The sequence below is a fragment of the Formica exsecta genome, unplaced genomic scaffold (genome assembly GCF_003651465.1).
Source record: "Formica exsecta isolate Colony F162 unplaced genomic scaffold, ASM365146v1 scaffold72, whole genome shotgun sequence".
Classification (NCBI taxonomy): domain Eukaryota; kingdom Metazoa; phylum Arthropoda; class Insecta; order Hymenoptera; family Formicidae; genus Formica; species Formica exsecta.
This window is the reverse complement of record NW_021853485.1, coordinates 4,174,313-4,191,740: the sequence shown is the minus strand read 5'-3', so window position 1 is coordinate 4,191,740 and position 17,428 is coordinate 4,174,313. Positions and strand designations below refer to the sequence as shown.

Genomic DNA, 17,428 nt, shown 5'->3' with positions numbered 1-17,428 from the left:
TATGTAGTCGGTAAAAAATATTTTAAAAATTATTTTAATATATGAAATATAATAAGTAAATAACATAAAAACTTGTTCTCCTTTTTAACAAAGTAAAATTATAAGTTTATAAACGAGCAGATAGCAAAGAGAGGAAACAAATCGCGCAAAATGACAAATAATATAATCACTAAAATTTATATATGTGTATTATATATATACATATATATACACATTTAATAAACATCTATTTTTTCTTTTCTGTTTTCTTTTTATTTACTATATTGTATATATATATATATATGCCAACATCGCAAAAATCTTTTTTTTCTCGTGATGCAAGAACAATTATGTCTAAATTGGTCTTTATATCTATCTCTATACATATATAGGTGCAAAATTACAGAAAATCAATTATAATAAATTATTTAATATTGCGCGTCACTAAAAATAATAGTCACTAATAAGCGTCAGTTTTTTTTTCTCTATATTCTCTATGTAGTATTCTAATATTACGATAGTTTTATGAATTAATAAATCTGCATGAGAAACATATTGGCGAATCCTTGCCCATATATTGTCAATATCGAAATAATAATACATTCTAATAAATTATTTATACACGCATTGGTGATTTAACTAAATAATGTAGATAAAAGAGGTCATAAAAAGATTTTTCGTTATTTATGAAGTATTATAGGATTACCGTTATTCAATTGAATATTTATAGCAAGTATACAAATAGTAAAGTAGAAATATATTTATCCATATATATATAAACTTGTACGTGTTTTGATTGGAAAATCTAAAAAATGCAAGAAATGTAAAAACTGGATATCTTTTTAATGATTTTTTTGTGTTATAGGGAAACTGCTGAAAGGTGATGTAACGCAAAAGATTGGATCTTTCGCGATCGTTATATAAAGTGGAACTGTTGTGTGACAAGGATTACGATAAACAATCAAGTCCAGAGGATAGCCGTGGTCGGCATTAAAGATCACGGTCCTTACGACGCGAGGAAACGATTTCAATCCAATCTGTCTCCTTCATGAGACTTGTTCTCTAAATAACGCCGTCTATATGCTCCAGTAGGATCATACTTGTCCTCCAAAAGTTTCCAGTCGTCCGGCTTGTTGTCGATCAGATGATGAGAGATTTTGTCGGCCGCGTTCTTTTGCATCTCGCTGCATCCGGCGCAGTCATGCTCCAACGCGTCCGGCAGATTTTCTTTAAGGAAGTGCATATTATATAATGCAATTATCACATTTTATTTTTTACATCTCTCTCTCTTCTCGTTTTTTAACATCTTCAATAAATTCTTTTCATTTTAATATAAGAAATATTTTTCTAAATATATTATAAGTCTTTCTATTTTTTAAATTTAATCAGAATTATTACGGCAAAAATTCTCGATGCAAAGAATAAAAAATAATTATCTGCGCATTCTTTTTCTAGCACATACAAAGTCTATCATATAATATAATATATAAAATTTTTAATTTTATCTACAGTAATAAAATCTAGAATAATCTGAATAAAAATATTAAAATAATCTTATCCATATTTTTAATAAGCTGCAATGAAAAAATTAATATGAAAATTTCTATATCCAGAGTGCAAAGATATCTGCTCTAAGAATATTAAAAAAAAGTCTCGATTATATTACGCTATTCGCAATTTAAACGATTATAGCCAGGTTTATAGAGGAGAAGATTATAGGAAAACGCTCTTCGCGCAAAACACCTACTTTTGAGTTCCGCCGCATCTGGGGTGCAGGGAGTCCGATCGAGCAGACAACCCACGTATCCATTCAACAGCCTCTCGCTATTTATCACAGCATCCACATCTATATTGTCGTATTTCGTAGTATACTGCACCTCCTCTGCGTGAACGACGGAGGACGAAAGGGCGCACGCAATGATAAGAGCGACGACTAGATACCTCATCGTGGCGAACGAGATTGATGCGTTGCTCCCGATTCACTGTTCATGAAGCCTCATTAGTTCCAATGTCTTATAAGGAAGACTTGGACACGGTTCGTTAGTCGCACGAAATCATCCTCGTGCACATATCCTCGCCATAATTTATCGAGAAAAACATGCGCGACGTAGTCGTTTCCTGTGTCGAACAGCAGACTGTACTCTGAACGTAGAAATTCCCATGCTAAAATTTTTTTTATTACGAATTACTAATATGACCAAAGCTGTTTTAATATTGTTATTCAGATTATTATAGGTTATTATTATTGTATATGGGTAATATTAAAAATTTGATATATATTACAGACTTTGTATATGTTATCAAAACGCAAATAATTATTTTTTAATTTTTGCATCGCAAAGTAATATTAATTATCGTTAAATTTGATATAAAAAGACTTATTAACATATATGTAGAGAAAAATATTTCTTATATATTAAAATAAAAATAAATTATTGCAAATGTTAAGAGATGTTTGACGGTAAAATGTAATAATTGTATTAAATAATATTGTATATATTGATAATATCATGAATGTAAAAGATTAACACCGTCCCGTTGAATAATGATACAACGATCATTGTATTCGTGTCAAGTACACAAAAACATGTATATATGAATAAGCAGATAAGTTGCGTAGCAAGCAAGAAAGGAATTTATATGCCTTACGTGGAAAAAATTCTTGTACCTCAACTCTTTTCAAGTATTCCATAGGCGATGTATTACGTGACCTCGACTTTTAGATAAGTAGCTTGCGTAAAGGATATGATTGTTTCAGTGTCTCTCGTTATCTATTTCCGTAAGAAGACTTCTTTAATTTGTAAATTTAAATTCTTCGCCGACAAATGTATTTCGTCCTTGTTATAAAGTGCTAGTAATTGTATTGCCGTATCATGCTTCGCCATATATCGTATCTAAATGTTGATATAAATCTTCTTATATAATCGCTATTATGGTCTTGACAATAATAATCATTACATATATTTGAATTACGCAATCATAGTCTCTCGTGAATAAAATGTATTAATTTTTGCTTAATTTGAAAGATTCTAAACCTTTTTTTTTTCATCCATACTTTGATAAAAATTCTAAATTAACGGATACGTAACGATCGATAATTAAAACGATTGATGAATATATCTACATTCCCAATGCGTATCTCATAGTATACGAGAGTTTAGAAAATTCGCAACTAAAATCGACTCTACATTCGACATTTGTCTCATTTCAGAGACCAACTCAAAAGTTTCGCATTTCATAATCCGCTACAAAGTAGCTTATCAGCGAGGATTTTCAATTTCGCAAAAAGAGAGGAAATGCCCGGCTTGGAGCGGATTAATCGCTGCGGCCGTCTGATCGAGAGAACGCGGAGGGATTTTCTGAAATATTATCTGAAAAAATGCCCGACCCTGTTTCACATTTGCTACGATCCGATCGGCACTCATCGAAAAGCGAGGGCCTTCATCGGATTTCTCTTCGGATTTCTTGCAGCTGTCGTGCTATACGAGGGCATAATCGTCGATCTACAGTTTGACGCGTATACCAGCATCTCTCTGGGAGCCATCCTCGTTGTGATGTTATCAATAGGATGCGCATCATCGATACAGGTAATCTCTTTTTCTTACTTCACTCGATTTTACGTTCTTCGCGGAGATATTTTCTCATATCGTTTTACTTTGATTTTATCGCAGTTCAGGTAATAATAATGATTCTTTCTTATTGCGCGAGAGATATTTTTCTTCTCAAAAATTTACGGTTGTATTACTGTATCGATCATATATTGTGTATCTTTATTATTAGGCACACAGCATGAATTCTATATAAAGCCTATTCATTTAATGTAGCCGTTGCTAATAATGACACGATATAACAAATAATAAGCAATTTATATATGATTTCGTCAAATAATGTCTTTCGATATTTCTGCCGAGAATAAATTAATTTGATGAAAGAATCTATCAATTGCATTCGTAATGTGATGGCAAAACGTCATGTGTAACGTTAATCTTCTCGATTAAGCATACGAGGATATATAAAATGTTTAACGATAAACTTTGTCATTCGTTATTGATATAAAAGCTTAAAGAATGATCGGCATTAAAGTTATTGCTTCAAATAGGTGAGATGTATCTGCCTTTTGACAATCCCGACCTTCCTCGGTCGATCCGGCCGTAACGTTTTAAGGGCGTTTGTCCTAGGATACCTAATTGCAGGACCGATATTCAATTTAATGTATAATGGCAAAGAGGTGATGAGAACTTTTGCTTGTACGACGCAGTTGACGTACAATCTCACCCAAACGCGTTTTGATCTCATGTTTAAGCCTTTCCAGCAGGTAAATATATGAATACATCCACTCATTAAAATAATACAATATATTGTAATAAGCGCAATTTATATTTTAAAAGAAACACAATTGTTTATACGCAAATGACAATTTTGCGCGAAAATGACTATACGTCCAATGATACGTAGGCGGTGCTCGCCATGCAAGCGGATGCGAGCGAATTGAAAGATACTTTATCTTCGGTGAGGGATTTGATGGGTCCGATAGTCGAGGAAATCGAAGGGGAAGAGGAGATGAGGAGGTTGAAAGAAGAGAATGACTATCTGGACGAGCTTCAGGACGATACGAAACGAAGTGACGAGATCGAGGAGAAACATGAGAAAGAGATGGCGAAGGCAAAGTCTGAGGCGGATGTTTACGAGGCAAAGTACAAGAAGAAGATCGAGACGCGATGTGAAGAACAGCTTAGCCGCGGTGCCGAGCGATGCAGGCGAGGCATTCTTTCTCTTTTCTCATATAGAATTAATCTAAATAACATCGAGACAATCGTCAGTCAAAGTATTCGAGAAGTCTTTGTGTGTTCAGTTTAAATGCCAAAGAATTGACAATTCTACACAGATTCAATAAATAGTATTAATGATACCAATTACGGTACAATACCAGTGATGATTCGTGAAAACCGATTGAAGACAGAATACGTAGAATAAATTCTTATAATCGATTGCGTAATTTTCGAGAAAAATATTTTTGAATTACAAGGGTGGCGTGCATCTACTCGATTCTTTGTAATTGTCCGCAGCAGAAATATTATCGTTATTAAATTCTTTAGATTGTGAACATACAGAATATTGCTTTATTGATTCGGATTAAACACATTTCTTTCTTTTTTTTTCGATTTGACGTTTTTTTTATATTTTTACCTTGCATTAATTTTAATAAAATTGATGTGCGATTTTTTAGAGATATGTTTGGCGACGCTTACGACAAGTGTTATGACACGGTGACAGTCTTCGCGGCCTGGCTGCTGTGCTGGCCGATGAAGCTCACCTTTGTGTGCAACCTGGTGCAGGCACTCGGTGGCTCTAACATCTGCGATCCCGAGGGGAAAGTGGACTCCGGCATCGGCGAAGGCTATGTTGCTTTAAAAAGTGAATAAATGTCATTCAATTGCCCATTGATAAAAGTTTAGAAATTATATAACGTATTGTGACATTTTTTTTCGCGGTGTTTTCGCGAGACACTGTCGCCTCTTTGCGAAGGAGCCAGGGATACATTCAGCAAGAGTCTGAAGGAGGCAAAACTGCAGTACAAAATGAAGAAGATGCCAGTAATCCTTGATCTTCATGACGCCACGGATGCTGCTCAGGCCGTGATGCACGAATTCAACTCACGCAGGAAGATTTTGGAATCGGTGATGATGATTATCAAGAGGTACGGCGAAACTACGGCGAGATGAATCTAAATTCAAACTTTTAGTTGTAATTCTTTTTAAAGCGAAATTAGAAAAAAAGATTTTGCCTGGTTTAATGAAGATCACTCTTTTTGGTAATTCTTTATAAAAACTTACACAATACGAATTATACCTTGACTTCGACATATATGTATGTTACAGAGAATTCATTCTTAAGTAACATTTGGAATAAAAGCCGGTATTTTCTCATAGTTTTTGAGATATTTTAAAGTTCAGTAATTTTTATTACACATTGGGGGAATATATAAAATATTTTAGGAACTGTAGGAGAGCGCCGTCTAATTCCACGCGCATATTACTTACAAATAGATTCTTTGCAACACATGTCAAGATCAAAGTGTGTGTGTGTGTGTGTGTAATCTATGTTGTATAAAGTTTTTGTTATTTATCTTCTTTTTTAACGGAATCGTACAATTGTTTCTTTAGATACAAAATTGTTTCCGGCAAGATTTGTTTATGTAAGGACAAAATATATTTCACATAATAATCCAGATGCTTGTCCTTCGTTTTCTTGAGAATCATCATGAACGCTCAGACATACCACGATAAATATCTCAACGAGATCGAGCACGATAATGTGTACGTAACTTCGTACTTTCGAAAAATTGACGCAAGACGGAAGGCACGCGGCAGTTTGGTCCTGCTTCCCTTGAAGAAGATTGAGAGATCGAAGTTCGTGGATCCGTATAGCCTGCGTCCGAGCAAGATCGAGCGAGTGAATTTGACCGGTCAAACGGTGAAGTTGATACTCGAAACGATCACCGTGACGACGTTTATATTGCTCGACAGACTGTTTTTCGAGGTGCTCGATTTGGTCAGAAGACACACTTATATGGAATATACTCAGGTTCTTAGTTTACATTGTTCGATTTAACCATTCTCGCAATTTTCAGATTTTTCGAATTCAATCCAGAGATTTTTTCAAAGCGTGTCTACCACAAATCCTACGAGTTTATCGTTTATCTTTCATCTACGGATCTTATGCAAAAGAATCTTAATTAATTTATTTTGATATGTAGTATAACAAATTCGTATGGTTTTTCTCTTTCGATATCATAATTCAATACAGTTACAGCGGCAGGATCAGGGGTCTTTAAGCAATCGGGTAGCATATGCAAAATGGATAGAAATTAACACTAGATTTTTCCTAAAGCGTTATATAATATAATTTATTTTTTCTGTTCTGATTTTTTAAACTTTAATTTTAATTTCTCCTAGGCGGGTCATCATGACATAGTTTTGGAGGTTCGCGGAATCGGAGTGATAGCTTCGCTGATACGTCGCGTTATTCGTGGATTCAATGTAAAGAGACGAGTGAAAACCGTGGTGTCCAATAGCGCATGTTTACCGAGGCCCAGCAGAGTACCGGATCGCATGATCCTCAAGATCTATTTGACCTATCTCGGCATTTGGCTATTGCTATTCACTGCCGCTTACACCCAGCGTCTGCGGCGCGTAATCTGCTCGTTCTTCTATAGAAAGCGCGAGAAGAGGCGCGTGCTGTATCTCTATAACGAAAGCCTGCGACGTAGACTTGGACACGCCAGGTAAAGATACGGCATCTCAAGTGTCACGCGAGTTAAGATTCGGAATAGACGCGACTGCGATAGCTCCGAATTCTCTTCGACTATTTCGAGCAACAAAAGCGGTGCTTCCGGAATAAAATCGGATGCCGATTGAATAGTCCAAGATAGTTCCTTTTACAAGAAAAAAGTGCTTAAGAATATATCTTTGAATATATATATATATATACATATTAAATCTGTTTTTGATGCTAGATTTATGCGAGCCAAAATTAGAGCTCTGGTCAGGACTCGTCAGCTAGAATACGACATGGATCCATGGATCGCTGTGAGACTGCGTTGGCCAATGCTCTGCGGTTGGCTAGCGTTATTCGCCCGGGCGCGTCTCAAGTGTCTCGTTTGCGGCGAAGCGGAATCGAGAAAAGGTCCGCAATTTCGCAGATGTACGACACCGGGGTGTTCCTTCGTCCATTGCTCCGAGTGTTGGAAAGACGTCGGCGAATTCTGCTATGCCTGCACCGACATCGGCGAGACGACAGACGACGATACAGATGTTCCGATAGAGAAATATTAATATAGATAGGGATTAATACGATCTCACGAATGCGCTTTGCTCGCTTGATACGGGGCCCGAGTACTTTCTTTTTGTAAACAGGCTGTGCATCCTTAGATAAATATATATTTCTATTATTAGCCATGAATCTTGACATATAATTAAATAGATAATACTTTATATACATGGAAGAGACTTTAATGTAAAGACAACCATCATCGAGCGGAAGATTCCTACATGAGATAAAAAGTTTCTTCCGATAAATGTTGATTCCATCATATTTTTTAATGAGTGCATATAACTACTTATAAACTTTTCAACAGTATATATCTCTAAAACAACTGTGTAGTAATATTTGAACAAGGATGGAGAGATTTATCGATAATAAAAAGTTGATTTGTAACCGTTTTTCTAGTCACGCGATGGAATTAGCGTTTGTCGGAAGACATTTTTTGCCTTAGGCGGGAATCTTCCACTCGATGACAACTGTTTTTACATTGAAATCTCTTCCACGTGTGTAAAGATATACGACCAAGATTCAAATATGAAAAACGCTAAGAGGATTCTGCGATTGAGTCACGCGGAATATATTATGTATGACGCATATATATTACGACTGATAATTTATTTGCATGCAGCGAATACGCATGTTACATATTAATTGGATCAAGTTGCGCCTAGAAGGACGATAAGGCAATTAGCGTTGCACATATATTATTTATATATTCCTCCATTTCTCTTCTCTTTGATTTCTGTTCAGACTGTCTCTTTCTTTAAGGCTCGATCTTCATATTTCTTCGCGTATTTATTTTCCGGATCGTACTTAGCCTTCAGTTCGTTCCACATATCTCTTTTGTTATTTATTAAAAATTCTGTCGCCTTTTTCGCAATTTCGTTCTGTCGATCCGAGCACTTCGCACATTCAGTTTCTAATGCTTCAGATAAGACTTCTGCAATAGGAATTAAATGATTATTATTGATTTAACAATATTAAAAATATATCGGTATTTTAACGTCGATTTGAAAGCATCAAAATTAATTTCGTCGTATCGTATATTGAAACGAACGAATAATCGCTAAAGATACTAGTTTACATTATTAAGAATATACTTTTAAACGGATTGAATTTCCATTAAGACTTGCATTATTTAGCAATCAATTAAATTCATGCTGAGGAAACACGTATTTCATAAGATCGACAAAAAGATAAATTTCCATATTTCGCAAGTAGAATTCTATTAACATATCTCACATGTCTTATGCGCACATTACAAGTTACAAAGTTCTTTGCTTCTCTAAGAAATACAAGGTCTTCTATTGCAAACTAACAAAGTAAATGGATCGTCACTTGTTTTAACTTAATATTGTCTTAATGTTATCAAATTTTTTTTTTCTATGTTTTGCTAGATAAGATAAATTTTTAAAAAGAGTTATTACGATTTAACGCATTTAAGGGCCTTACTTTTCGATATGTATTCTCATTTTCTGCACGTTACTTGATGAAAATAGATGATAAAAAATATTTAATTTTTATGAGTAGTTCATTTAAAAAATTTGAACTACATTGAGTAAATTAATATAATTTGACAATTTAATTTTATTTAGTGAAATGGATATTCTTATCTAGACGCGCTGCGTTATATAATTGCAATTCTCTGTCATGTATAATATATATGCATAATACTCGCTTTTTAATTCAACAGCTTCAGCAGGGCATCGGACATTGGGCTTGTCCAGCAAACAGTCTATGTATCGCTTCAATAATCGATCATTTTGTAGAATTTGGTCTATATCTACATTGTCAAATTTGTCGTTATAATGTTCTTCCGGCCGACCATTTACATAGACTGTAGCGCTAATAGCGAACAAACATACCAGTATAAACTTCATGGCTACAAAAAAAATTTAATTAGACACGTGTTTAATAAAATTTTTATTCGACAAAAGTTTAAAAAAACTATTTTTGTATCGCAGTTATGGTATCGGAATATTAAAAAATCTATAATACACGTGCACGCATCTCAATTCGCAAGAAATATACAACAGAGTAGTCTTGTAAAATGTTAATAATTAATAGACATATAGACAGTAGCTAATATATATATCATAATTTATTATAATGTCTGTCTCTGAGCAAATTAAGAGAGAAAATAACTTTTAATTAAAATTGGAGAAAAAATCAATTTTTAATTAAAAAAGTTAAAATTAATTTATTATACTTATATACTTATACTTATATTTATTATATTAACATTTATTACACATTTTCCTTCGAAATATTTGATGAATATCAATGAGGTGTATTCACTTTTCAATTAAAAAATAGAATTTTATTCTAAGTTTGATTCGGCGCGTCTTCGAAAATCAAATGTGGCATCAATTATATTGATTCATAAAACACGTAATATGCATAACGCGATGCACAATGAATCGGAAGAAATCGCTCGGAGATGTATTAAATAATCGCGTGACATTTGTATCCGAATTGGACGTAATTATGCAGTAAATAATCTACTCCAAAATGTAATTTTTCAAATACGAGGTCATTTTAGAAGTAGAAATTAAAACTCCGCAATAACGTATATTGAACTAAAAGTAAAATAATCCTTTTTCCTTTATGACAGCTCTCTGTTTTGCTAATAGAATTCTATTCTAATATAATATATTTACACACATATTCTACTATATTTTTGGTAACAAGAATTCGAAAGTTGAAAAATTATTTGACAGTTGATCCATTCATATGACTACTTCCAATTCTTAAGAGAACATCGCGTCGTAATTGTTGTATAATAAATGCTCACCTAAGACGTATTATTCGCAATCGGATGTAATTGTGTACGGATATATTCCCGTCATTCGACTTTATATACGTTGCACAGCCGCGAGAGTGGAAGGATGGAAAAGATACCGATTTATTCCATGAAATCCCTCTCGTCATCGGCTCGCGACTTCACCTTCGTACTTGTCGTAGAAAACTATGCGTCGTCGGCTTTAATGAGACACGTTGTGGTCTTCATTTTTCTTTTCTCGCAATAAAGGTGGAGAGCTCAACGACAAAGAATGATTAATAAAATCCCATTGTTGTTCTTAGATACGCTTCTTAGGTAGAAAAAGCTATCCAGCTAACACGTATTTTCGCTATTTCCAATTTATATGTATAATTCGAAACTCGACTTAAGTGTCAAAAAGAACGGATCTTTTTTTTCGGAATTTAAAATTTATTATCCGCGAGTGCAATCTCCAGTCGCATTTGCATGAAGCAGACTATTTAAAAAAGTATCTAAACCTATTCTTCATTTTTAATGTCTGTACACTTTTTTTTACAAAATATTCCATTGAATAATTATATAATATTTGCATACTGAAAGAAATTTACACGAAGAGAGTATTTAAAAATAATTCTTTTTCAAGTATCTAAAATAATTCTTTTTCTTATTATATAACTTGATACAAATTATTTTATATATACATAATAATTTTGGGTAAAAGGAAATAATTATATACGATATCATGGTAAAATCCAATTATAAAATTAATAATTTTTCAGTACTTTAGCTATATATTAAGTGAATAATTTATTGACATTTCGACAAAAAGCTTATTACCAAAAATTGATGATGAAAATTTTCTCGAATATTTTAGAAAAAAATTGTTTCTCAGAACATTTCTCTATATCGACTTTTCGGGATAATGATTTTTAATTAGAATTTCATTTACTTGTGTATATGCACTTTGTGGTATCAGAAAATATTCATTCTATTTTTTTCATCTCATTTTCCGTATTTGGAAATTTTATGATTTTTCAGTATTCTTATCTATTTTTGTTGTTGTATTAGAAAAAAGTTGCAAATCGTCCATAATAAACTTCTATGACAGCTATTAATCAATCGTGATCTTGGTAAACTCTCGATTAGGAGTAACACGCGTTTAGGAGTAAACAAAATAATTTTCTATTAAGTAATTATAGCACATAATTATCATTTTGCATGAAATTGTCTCTGCATAATTCTGCCGTCATCATCAATATTAACTGCATTTGTTTCTAAGAAATCAATGAAAAATATAAAGGTACAGCGCTGCATACAAATTATATACGTTTTTTAAACGAAAATATCGCACAATTTATTTTGCACATTCGATGAATATCCATGTCGGAGTACATTATAATCTGTAATGTTGTATAATTGTTTTGTTGCTTTATATTGAGAAAATAATGCATATAATAATAACACTCGTGTCAAATGTTATATAGATAAATTATTGTGACTGGAGCTGTACTTTATATCCATGTGTCATTATTTATCCGACTACAATTATTTATGTGAGAATTATTTTGGAATTTCGATGTATTGACGCATGATGTAAGACTAAAATATATCGACGTTTTTATACACATATCGCAAGGACGAGATTTTTAATCATTGATCTCGATTATATGTATGTTTGTGAGAGGAAGCAGTCATTAATATAATTAAATACGCATCGCCAAACAATCGGGTAAACGAAAGGAGGTATTTGTTTATTATCTATACAAAATATAAACGTCGTGCATCGCAAATTATACGTGTGAATGCTTCTCTCGATGAAAGATCTGGAAATAGACTTTGTCTATCTACTTAAACCTGAGTAGGTCTTTTTATGCGTGTCATTATGTACAGATACATAGGCTCTTTTTATATCTACAGCATTAAAACTTATACACTTTATCATGTATTTAAATCTATATACATATTATCATGTTCAATGAAACAAGGAAGTACGAATATACCCATACAGCACAGAACATTGCAGCAACATTTGCAACATTGCCGCAATGTTGTTACAATGTTGCTGCAATGTTGTTACAACGTTCTGTGCTAAATGGGTATGTGTAGAAGTGATGGGTGAATGTTGTAAAGATTTGGGATAAGAAGAAATAAGATGCAAATATGATGTAATACAGAATAATAGAAAATAGAAAAATTTGTATATCTTCAAGAGGAATAATAAACATATCCGAGAAAAGAGGTTCCAAAAGTTCCCGACGTTCCACAGCTCAAACCGCTTGTAGTATCGGCATCTGCCGCTAGGAAAAACAGCATTCATCATTCATCTATAATGCATCAATGCAGTCATCAGACTATCAGACATTAGTGTACCGGCTAACAAGGTGATGTGAATACGTTTCTTTGTTATGTGCATTTTCATAAGTATATCACACATATCATTTGCCATTTTGAAATGGCAGATTTTCACGAACAAAGCGTTCATCAAGTTTTACACAATGCTTGTTTAAGCATTTTATGAGTTTCTGTAGCCTTCTTGCCGAGGCAAGTTTTCCTTCTTTGAAGCAAAACTTGATGCACATTCTTTGCTCGTGAAAATTTGTCATTTCGAAATTGCAAACGACACATGTGAAATGAACTTACAAAAATGCATGTAAAAAAGAAACGCATGTTCCTATCTTGCCAATCAATACACTGATACATCATAGATATATATTACCTTTTCTAATAGTAGACGCAACTATAGACGATTTGAATAGCGTCAGGAACTTTTGGCACTTTGTATATACATATTCGACGAGAAATTTCTCTAAATATGCAAACTAAGTTTATTTGTTTCGTATCATAATATCGCGCGATCGATGAATTACTAAATATATACACATAAATTATTTACATTTTACACATTTAAATTATATCGATAATTAATAACTGCAACAAAGTATATGTTGATAAAATACGATAAAAATATATTATTTATAAAGGTTTAACATTTAATTAATGAATTTTATTTAAAAAAACTATATTTAATCGATATTATTATACGAAGCGGACAAATATGATGGAAATCTCATTGGATATTTACATTTCAATGTCATCAAAAAGAATTTGATTCATGGAAGCCATTAACATATATTTTGCTTGAGTATGCAAAATGCCAATTTTCTGATTCTTAAATTTTAATCGTTTTCTATTCAAAATCTATCACGATTTCGACGGTTTCATATCAGGATTTTCATCTTTCAAAATTTTCCTAATAATATTTTAAATCTGTTAGGTTAAAATAACTTTTGATTATATGTGATTTATGTGAAGATATCCATTGCATATATCGCTTAGAAGAAATATTTCAATGAATGGCTTCTTATGGAGACAATTTTGGTGTATATTGCAAAATTTAGCATATGCCTACATGTAATTAAGTGATAATCATTCTTGAAGGAACATTTTCGTACATTTTGGTTTCTATACTAAAAGTGGCGGAAAATAATTATGCTCTCAAATCTCTCTTTTAAATGTTTTTTTTTTTCTTTGCTATATATTGCGAATTTAGTTTTAAATTTTAATGATAATGATGTCATTTCATATACCATGGAATTGTATAATTCTTTGTGCTTTACAATATATTATCACTAAGAAAGTATCACTCTTTCATCATATATACAAATGCCACACAAAGTGACAGATAAATTATTTAATATCATGCATTCTATATTATCGATGTTCCATATGTTATAGTATTTGTACCATTCTTCATCAATAAGAAATTTTTTTTTAACAAGTAAAAGAATTTTTCAATCGTCAATCGCCGAATAGATTACATATATAATTGCAGGTAATTATACAACTATGCTTTACATGTAATTTTCAAACCATACATAAAAAATGTATATTATAATAATATTTTAATTATATGAATTATACGAATTAATCAATTTATTACTTTAAGCTTTTTGTGAAATAAAAAAGTTCTTTTTATATATCACATCATTAATTGTGATTAATCCAATATGTATACTAATATTTTTACTGTGATATATATGTGATATATATGATATATATTATCCAAATAATGATAATAATAATAATAATAATAATGAAATAGAATTAAGGCATAATTATATAATTTGTATGTAATTATATATAATCTATTCAATGATTAAAAAATTTTTTTATTTGCAATTAAAAAAAAATTGTTGTCATTTGACATTTAAAACAAATAGAAAAGAGAGTGCTCGTGAGCATTATCTGTATATGGAAATAATATAATGGAAGAATTAATTGAGCAACATGTTCAATGGCTCTACATAGGCAGTGTTAAGAGATTCTCTCAAACAGCATTCATAAAATTCTGAAAACGATAAGTAAAATATATTCTAGGAATTGATTCGATCAAAACATTCTGTTAATGTTTCTTGCGATTAACTAAATTGTCTATTATTCTCTGTATTATAACCAGTATTATATGGTCTGAAGAAAGAACAGAGAAATTAAGCACTTGGTGAGAATTTATCACCATAGAATCAGCTCTGAATGCATTGCCAAAATTTATCATAGACGCTAAATACATCATAGATCGCATCTGATTATTTATTCGATCTAATAAACCGCACATTGCATAGAAATATCTTGCTGTGTGAAAGCATTGTGAAACAAATACCAACAGCATTTATGTTCTTTTTTTCTCTTTGCTTATCTGCCCTACATATTATTTATCAGACTCGAACTCTAGTTATATCTAGGACTTAGCTTGCAAGATTAAAGATGACTTAGAATAATATAATGTCGCAAATCTTTATTTGTTTAATCAATTAGCTGCAATCAAGCCGTTAGTTACCAAATAATGGAGAATTTTGCTCTGCCGTTCTGACTGAGTTAAAACATTCAATCTCCTATTACCTTCCAAATATGCCTACAACATTAGAGAAACGATATTAATTGATAATACATTACAATTACACATACAATATTAAGAAAGATTATATATATGTAATTGGCATTCACCACATACTTACATCTATTACCATCGTTTTTTGCGTCAAATATGCAGTCGGTTCTAGATCAAGTTGAATACACAAGGATTTTTCTTGCTGTGTTAAAAGATGAGATGCAGCCTCCAATTCTATGTTTCGTTCTTGGGTGCAAGCAGTATCGGCACTGTAATGTTTTCTTTCTTGAGTAGAACTGGGGCTGCAAATCGATTGACTGGAAGCAGGATTGCTATCCGATTCCGCCCACTGATTGGCTGGAATCGTCGTCCGATTGTGATAGGTTTGATTGATTGTGGAGTTGCTGGGCAAGTCTTGCTTTATAGTGTATTTTCGGTCGATGAAAGGGCAACTTTTTTCTTCTTCTCTATTAAAGCATGAAAAGATACACATAGATAAGTAGTTAAGTCAAGAATTTTAGTAATTTAATATAATCTAAGATGTTGTGACAATATTATTGTTCTTAATGTATATAATTTGAATAGGAAAACACACAAACTATGGAGTAAATAAAAATTTTCAAAAAATATAAGCACAAAACGAAGATAGTATATGTGTGTGATGATATAAAAATAATATTTCTGAATTCTACACAAAACATAACATGTAGTTCTATGAATATAAATCTACCTTCTTTTTGAGGTGCTGCGGTGTATTGGTGTGAACGGCCCACTGCTGCCCTAAGTGAAATGCAAACTGATACAATCTGTTCACAAATGCCTGGCAACACGCATCACAAACAATAGAATTAGTTAAAAAGAAGCAAAAGCTAGTATATACAATATACAGTCAAGGCTCTGAATTTTTTCTTTTTTCATTTGTACTATATATACATATAAATGTACAAAGAGGACAAAGACAAAGTATAAAAATAATTGCAATTATTTTACATAATTTTCTTTGTATATAGAGTATTTTTTCATTATATCACAATTTAGAATGTAGTAATTTATGTATGCAATAATATATATACAATATAAATTATAACATTATGTTTTGCATGTACCATTATACAAATTCTAATTTGAAATTATTCAATTATAATTTTGAACAAAAATACAATATTAAGTATTGATTCATATTATATGGTAACATGACGAAATCTATAAATATCATCTGTAAATATTTGTTTTTATATATTGTTGCCAATTTAATGTGAATGAATATGTATTATAGAAGAATATTTTATCATGTTGCAATATGTATTATAGAAGAATATTTTATCATGTCACAATATAAATCAACCTTAATACAAAATGTATATATTTATTAATAATAAAAAATATAATAAAATTGAGATCTATATAATTTGTTTTATTACATAAAAATACAAATGTTATAGCCAAATATTTATATATAAAATGCAAATAAAAGGGTTAAATATTTACATATAAAAACTTGTACATTAATACAATTATATTTAGGTAGCCATAATAATGTACACAAAAATCTATGAATAATATAATAGTTAATAATAAACACAAAAATATGATTATTTATTTTTATCTTTTATGTGAAAATTGTATTTCACATATCATACATTAGTATATATTCAATTTTAGCATGCTTTTAGTAAATATACCAAGATATCATGTAATATTTTTATGATATTTTAGAGTTTTACTAGCTTTTACGAATATGTATGTATGTATAAGTGTATTACAAAATAAAATCATCCCATCCTATATCATAAGATGAAAAGTTTGTGCAAATAGAAATTCATACTTACAGATTTTTTTTCTGTCCAATAATCCGTTGTATCGTTTTGCCTCTGAGTTTGCGCGAGAACCTGTTCTAGATGAGCACATTCCTCGTGCCTCGTGATACCATTCTCGCGATATCGATAAAGCTCCGAGAGCCGTAAGCGCAATTCTCTTTC

General features: G+C 31.7%; 3 protein-coding genes across 5 annotated transcripts in view; 1 reads left to right on the top strand and 2 right to left on the bottom strand.

Moving 5' to 3' along the window:
* Window positions 1-803: 803 nt before the first annotated feature.
* LOC115243524 (ejaculatory bulb-specific protein 3-like) lies at window positions 804-2,026 on the bottom strand. Its single transcript, XM_029820608.1, has 2 exons — window positions 1,727-2,026; window positions 804-1,206 (listed from the first exon to the last, which is right to left on the bottom strand). The coding sequence occupies exons 1-2, from the start codon at window positions 1,923-1,925 to the stop codon at window positions 1,007-1,009; spliced, it is 399 nt and encodes a 132-aa protein (XP_029676468.1). The 5' UTR covers window positions 1,926-2,026; the 3' UTR covers window positions 804-1,006.
* Window positions 2,027-3,188: 1,162 nt separating this feature from the next.
* LOC115243522 (protein sneaky-like) lies at window positions 3,189-8,654 on the top strand. Of its 2 annotated transcripts, XM_029820606.1 has the most exons (8): window positions 3,203-3,566; window positions 4,079-4,294; window positions 4,435-4,736; window positions 5,207-5,394; window positions 5,506-5,677; window positions 6,210-6,564; window positions 6,936-7,264; window positions 7,496-8,654. In XM_029820606.1, the coding sequence occupies exons 1-8, from the start codon at window positions 3,276-3,278 to the stop codon at window positions 7,812-7,814; spliced, it is 2,172 nt and encodes a 723-aa protein (XP_029676466.1). In that variant the 5' UTR covers window positions 3,203-3,275; the 3' UTR covers window positions 7,815-8,654. The 2 variants fall into 2 exon arrangements, with proteins under 2 accessions (XP_029676465.1, XP_029676466.1); XM_029820605.1 differs by having other exon boundaries at window positions 3,189-3,566; window positions 6,234-6,564; window positions 6,936-7,606.
* Window positions 8,402-17,428, bottom strand: part of LOC115243521 (transcriptional adapter 2B) — an 11,584-nt gene continuing 2,557 nt past the window's right edge. The window contains exons 8-13 of one of the 2 annotated variants that reach the window (XM_029820603.1): window positions 17,279-17,428; window positions 16,180-16,229; window positions 15,577-15,916; window positions 15,461-15,473; window positions 9,482-9,685; window positions 8,402-8,743 (exon numbers count right to left, since the gene is read on the bottom strand). In XM_029820603.1, coding sequence (XP_029676463.1) covers window positions 8,550-8,743; window positions 9,482-9,685; window positions 15,461-15,473; window positions 15,577-15,916; window positions 16,180-16,229; window positions 17,279-17,428 — 951 coding nt within the window. In that variant the 3' untranslated portion in view covers window positions 8,402-8,549. Of the gene's footprint in view, window positions 8,744-9,481; window positions 9,686-11,892; window positions 15,474-15,576; window positions 15,917-16,179; window positions 16,230-17,278 lie in introns of those variants that run through there. The other variant, XM_029820602.1, reaches the window with a different exon arrangement.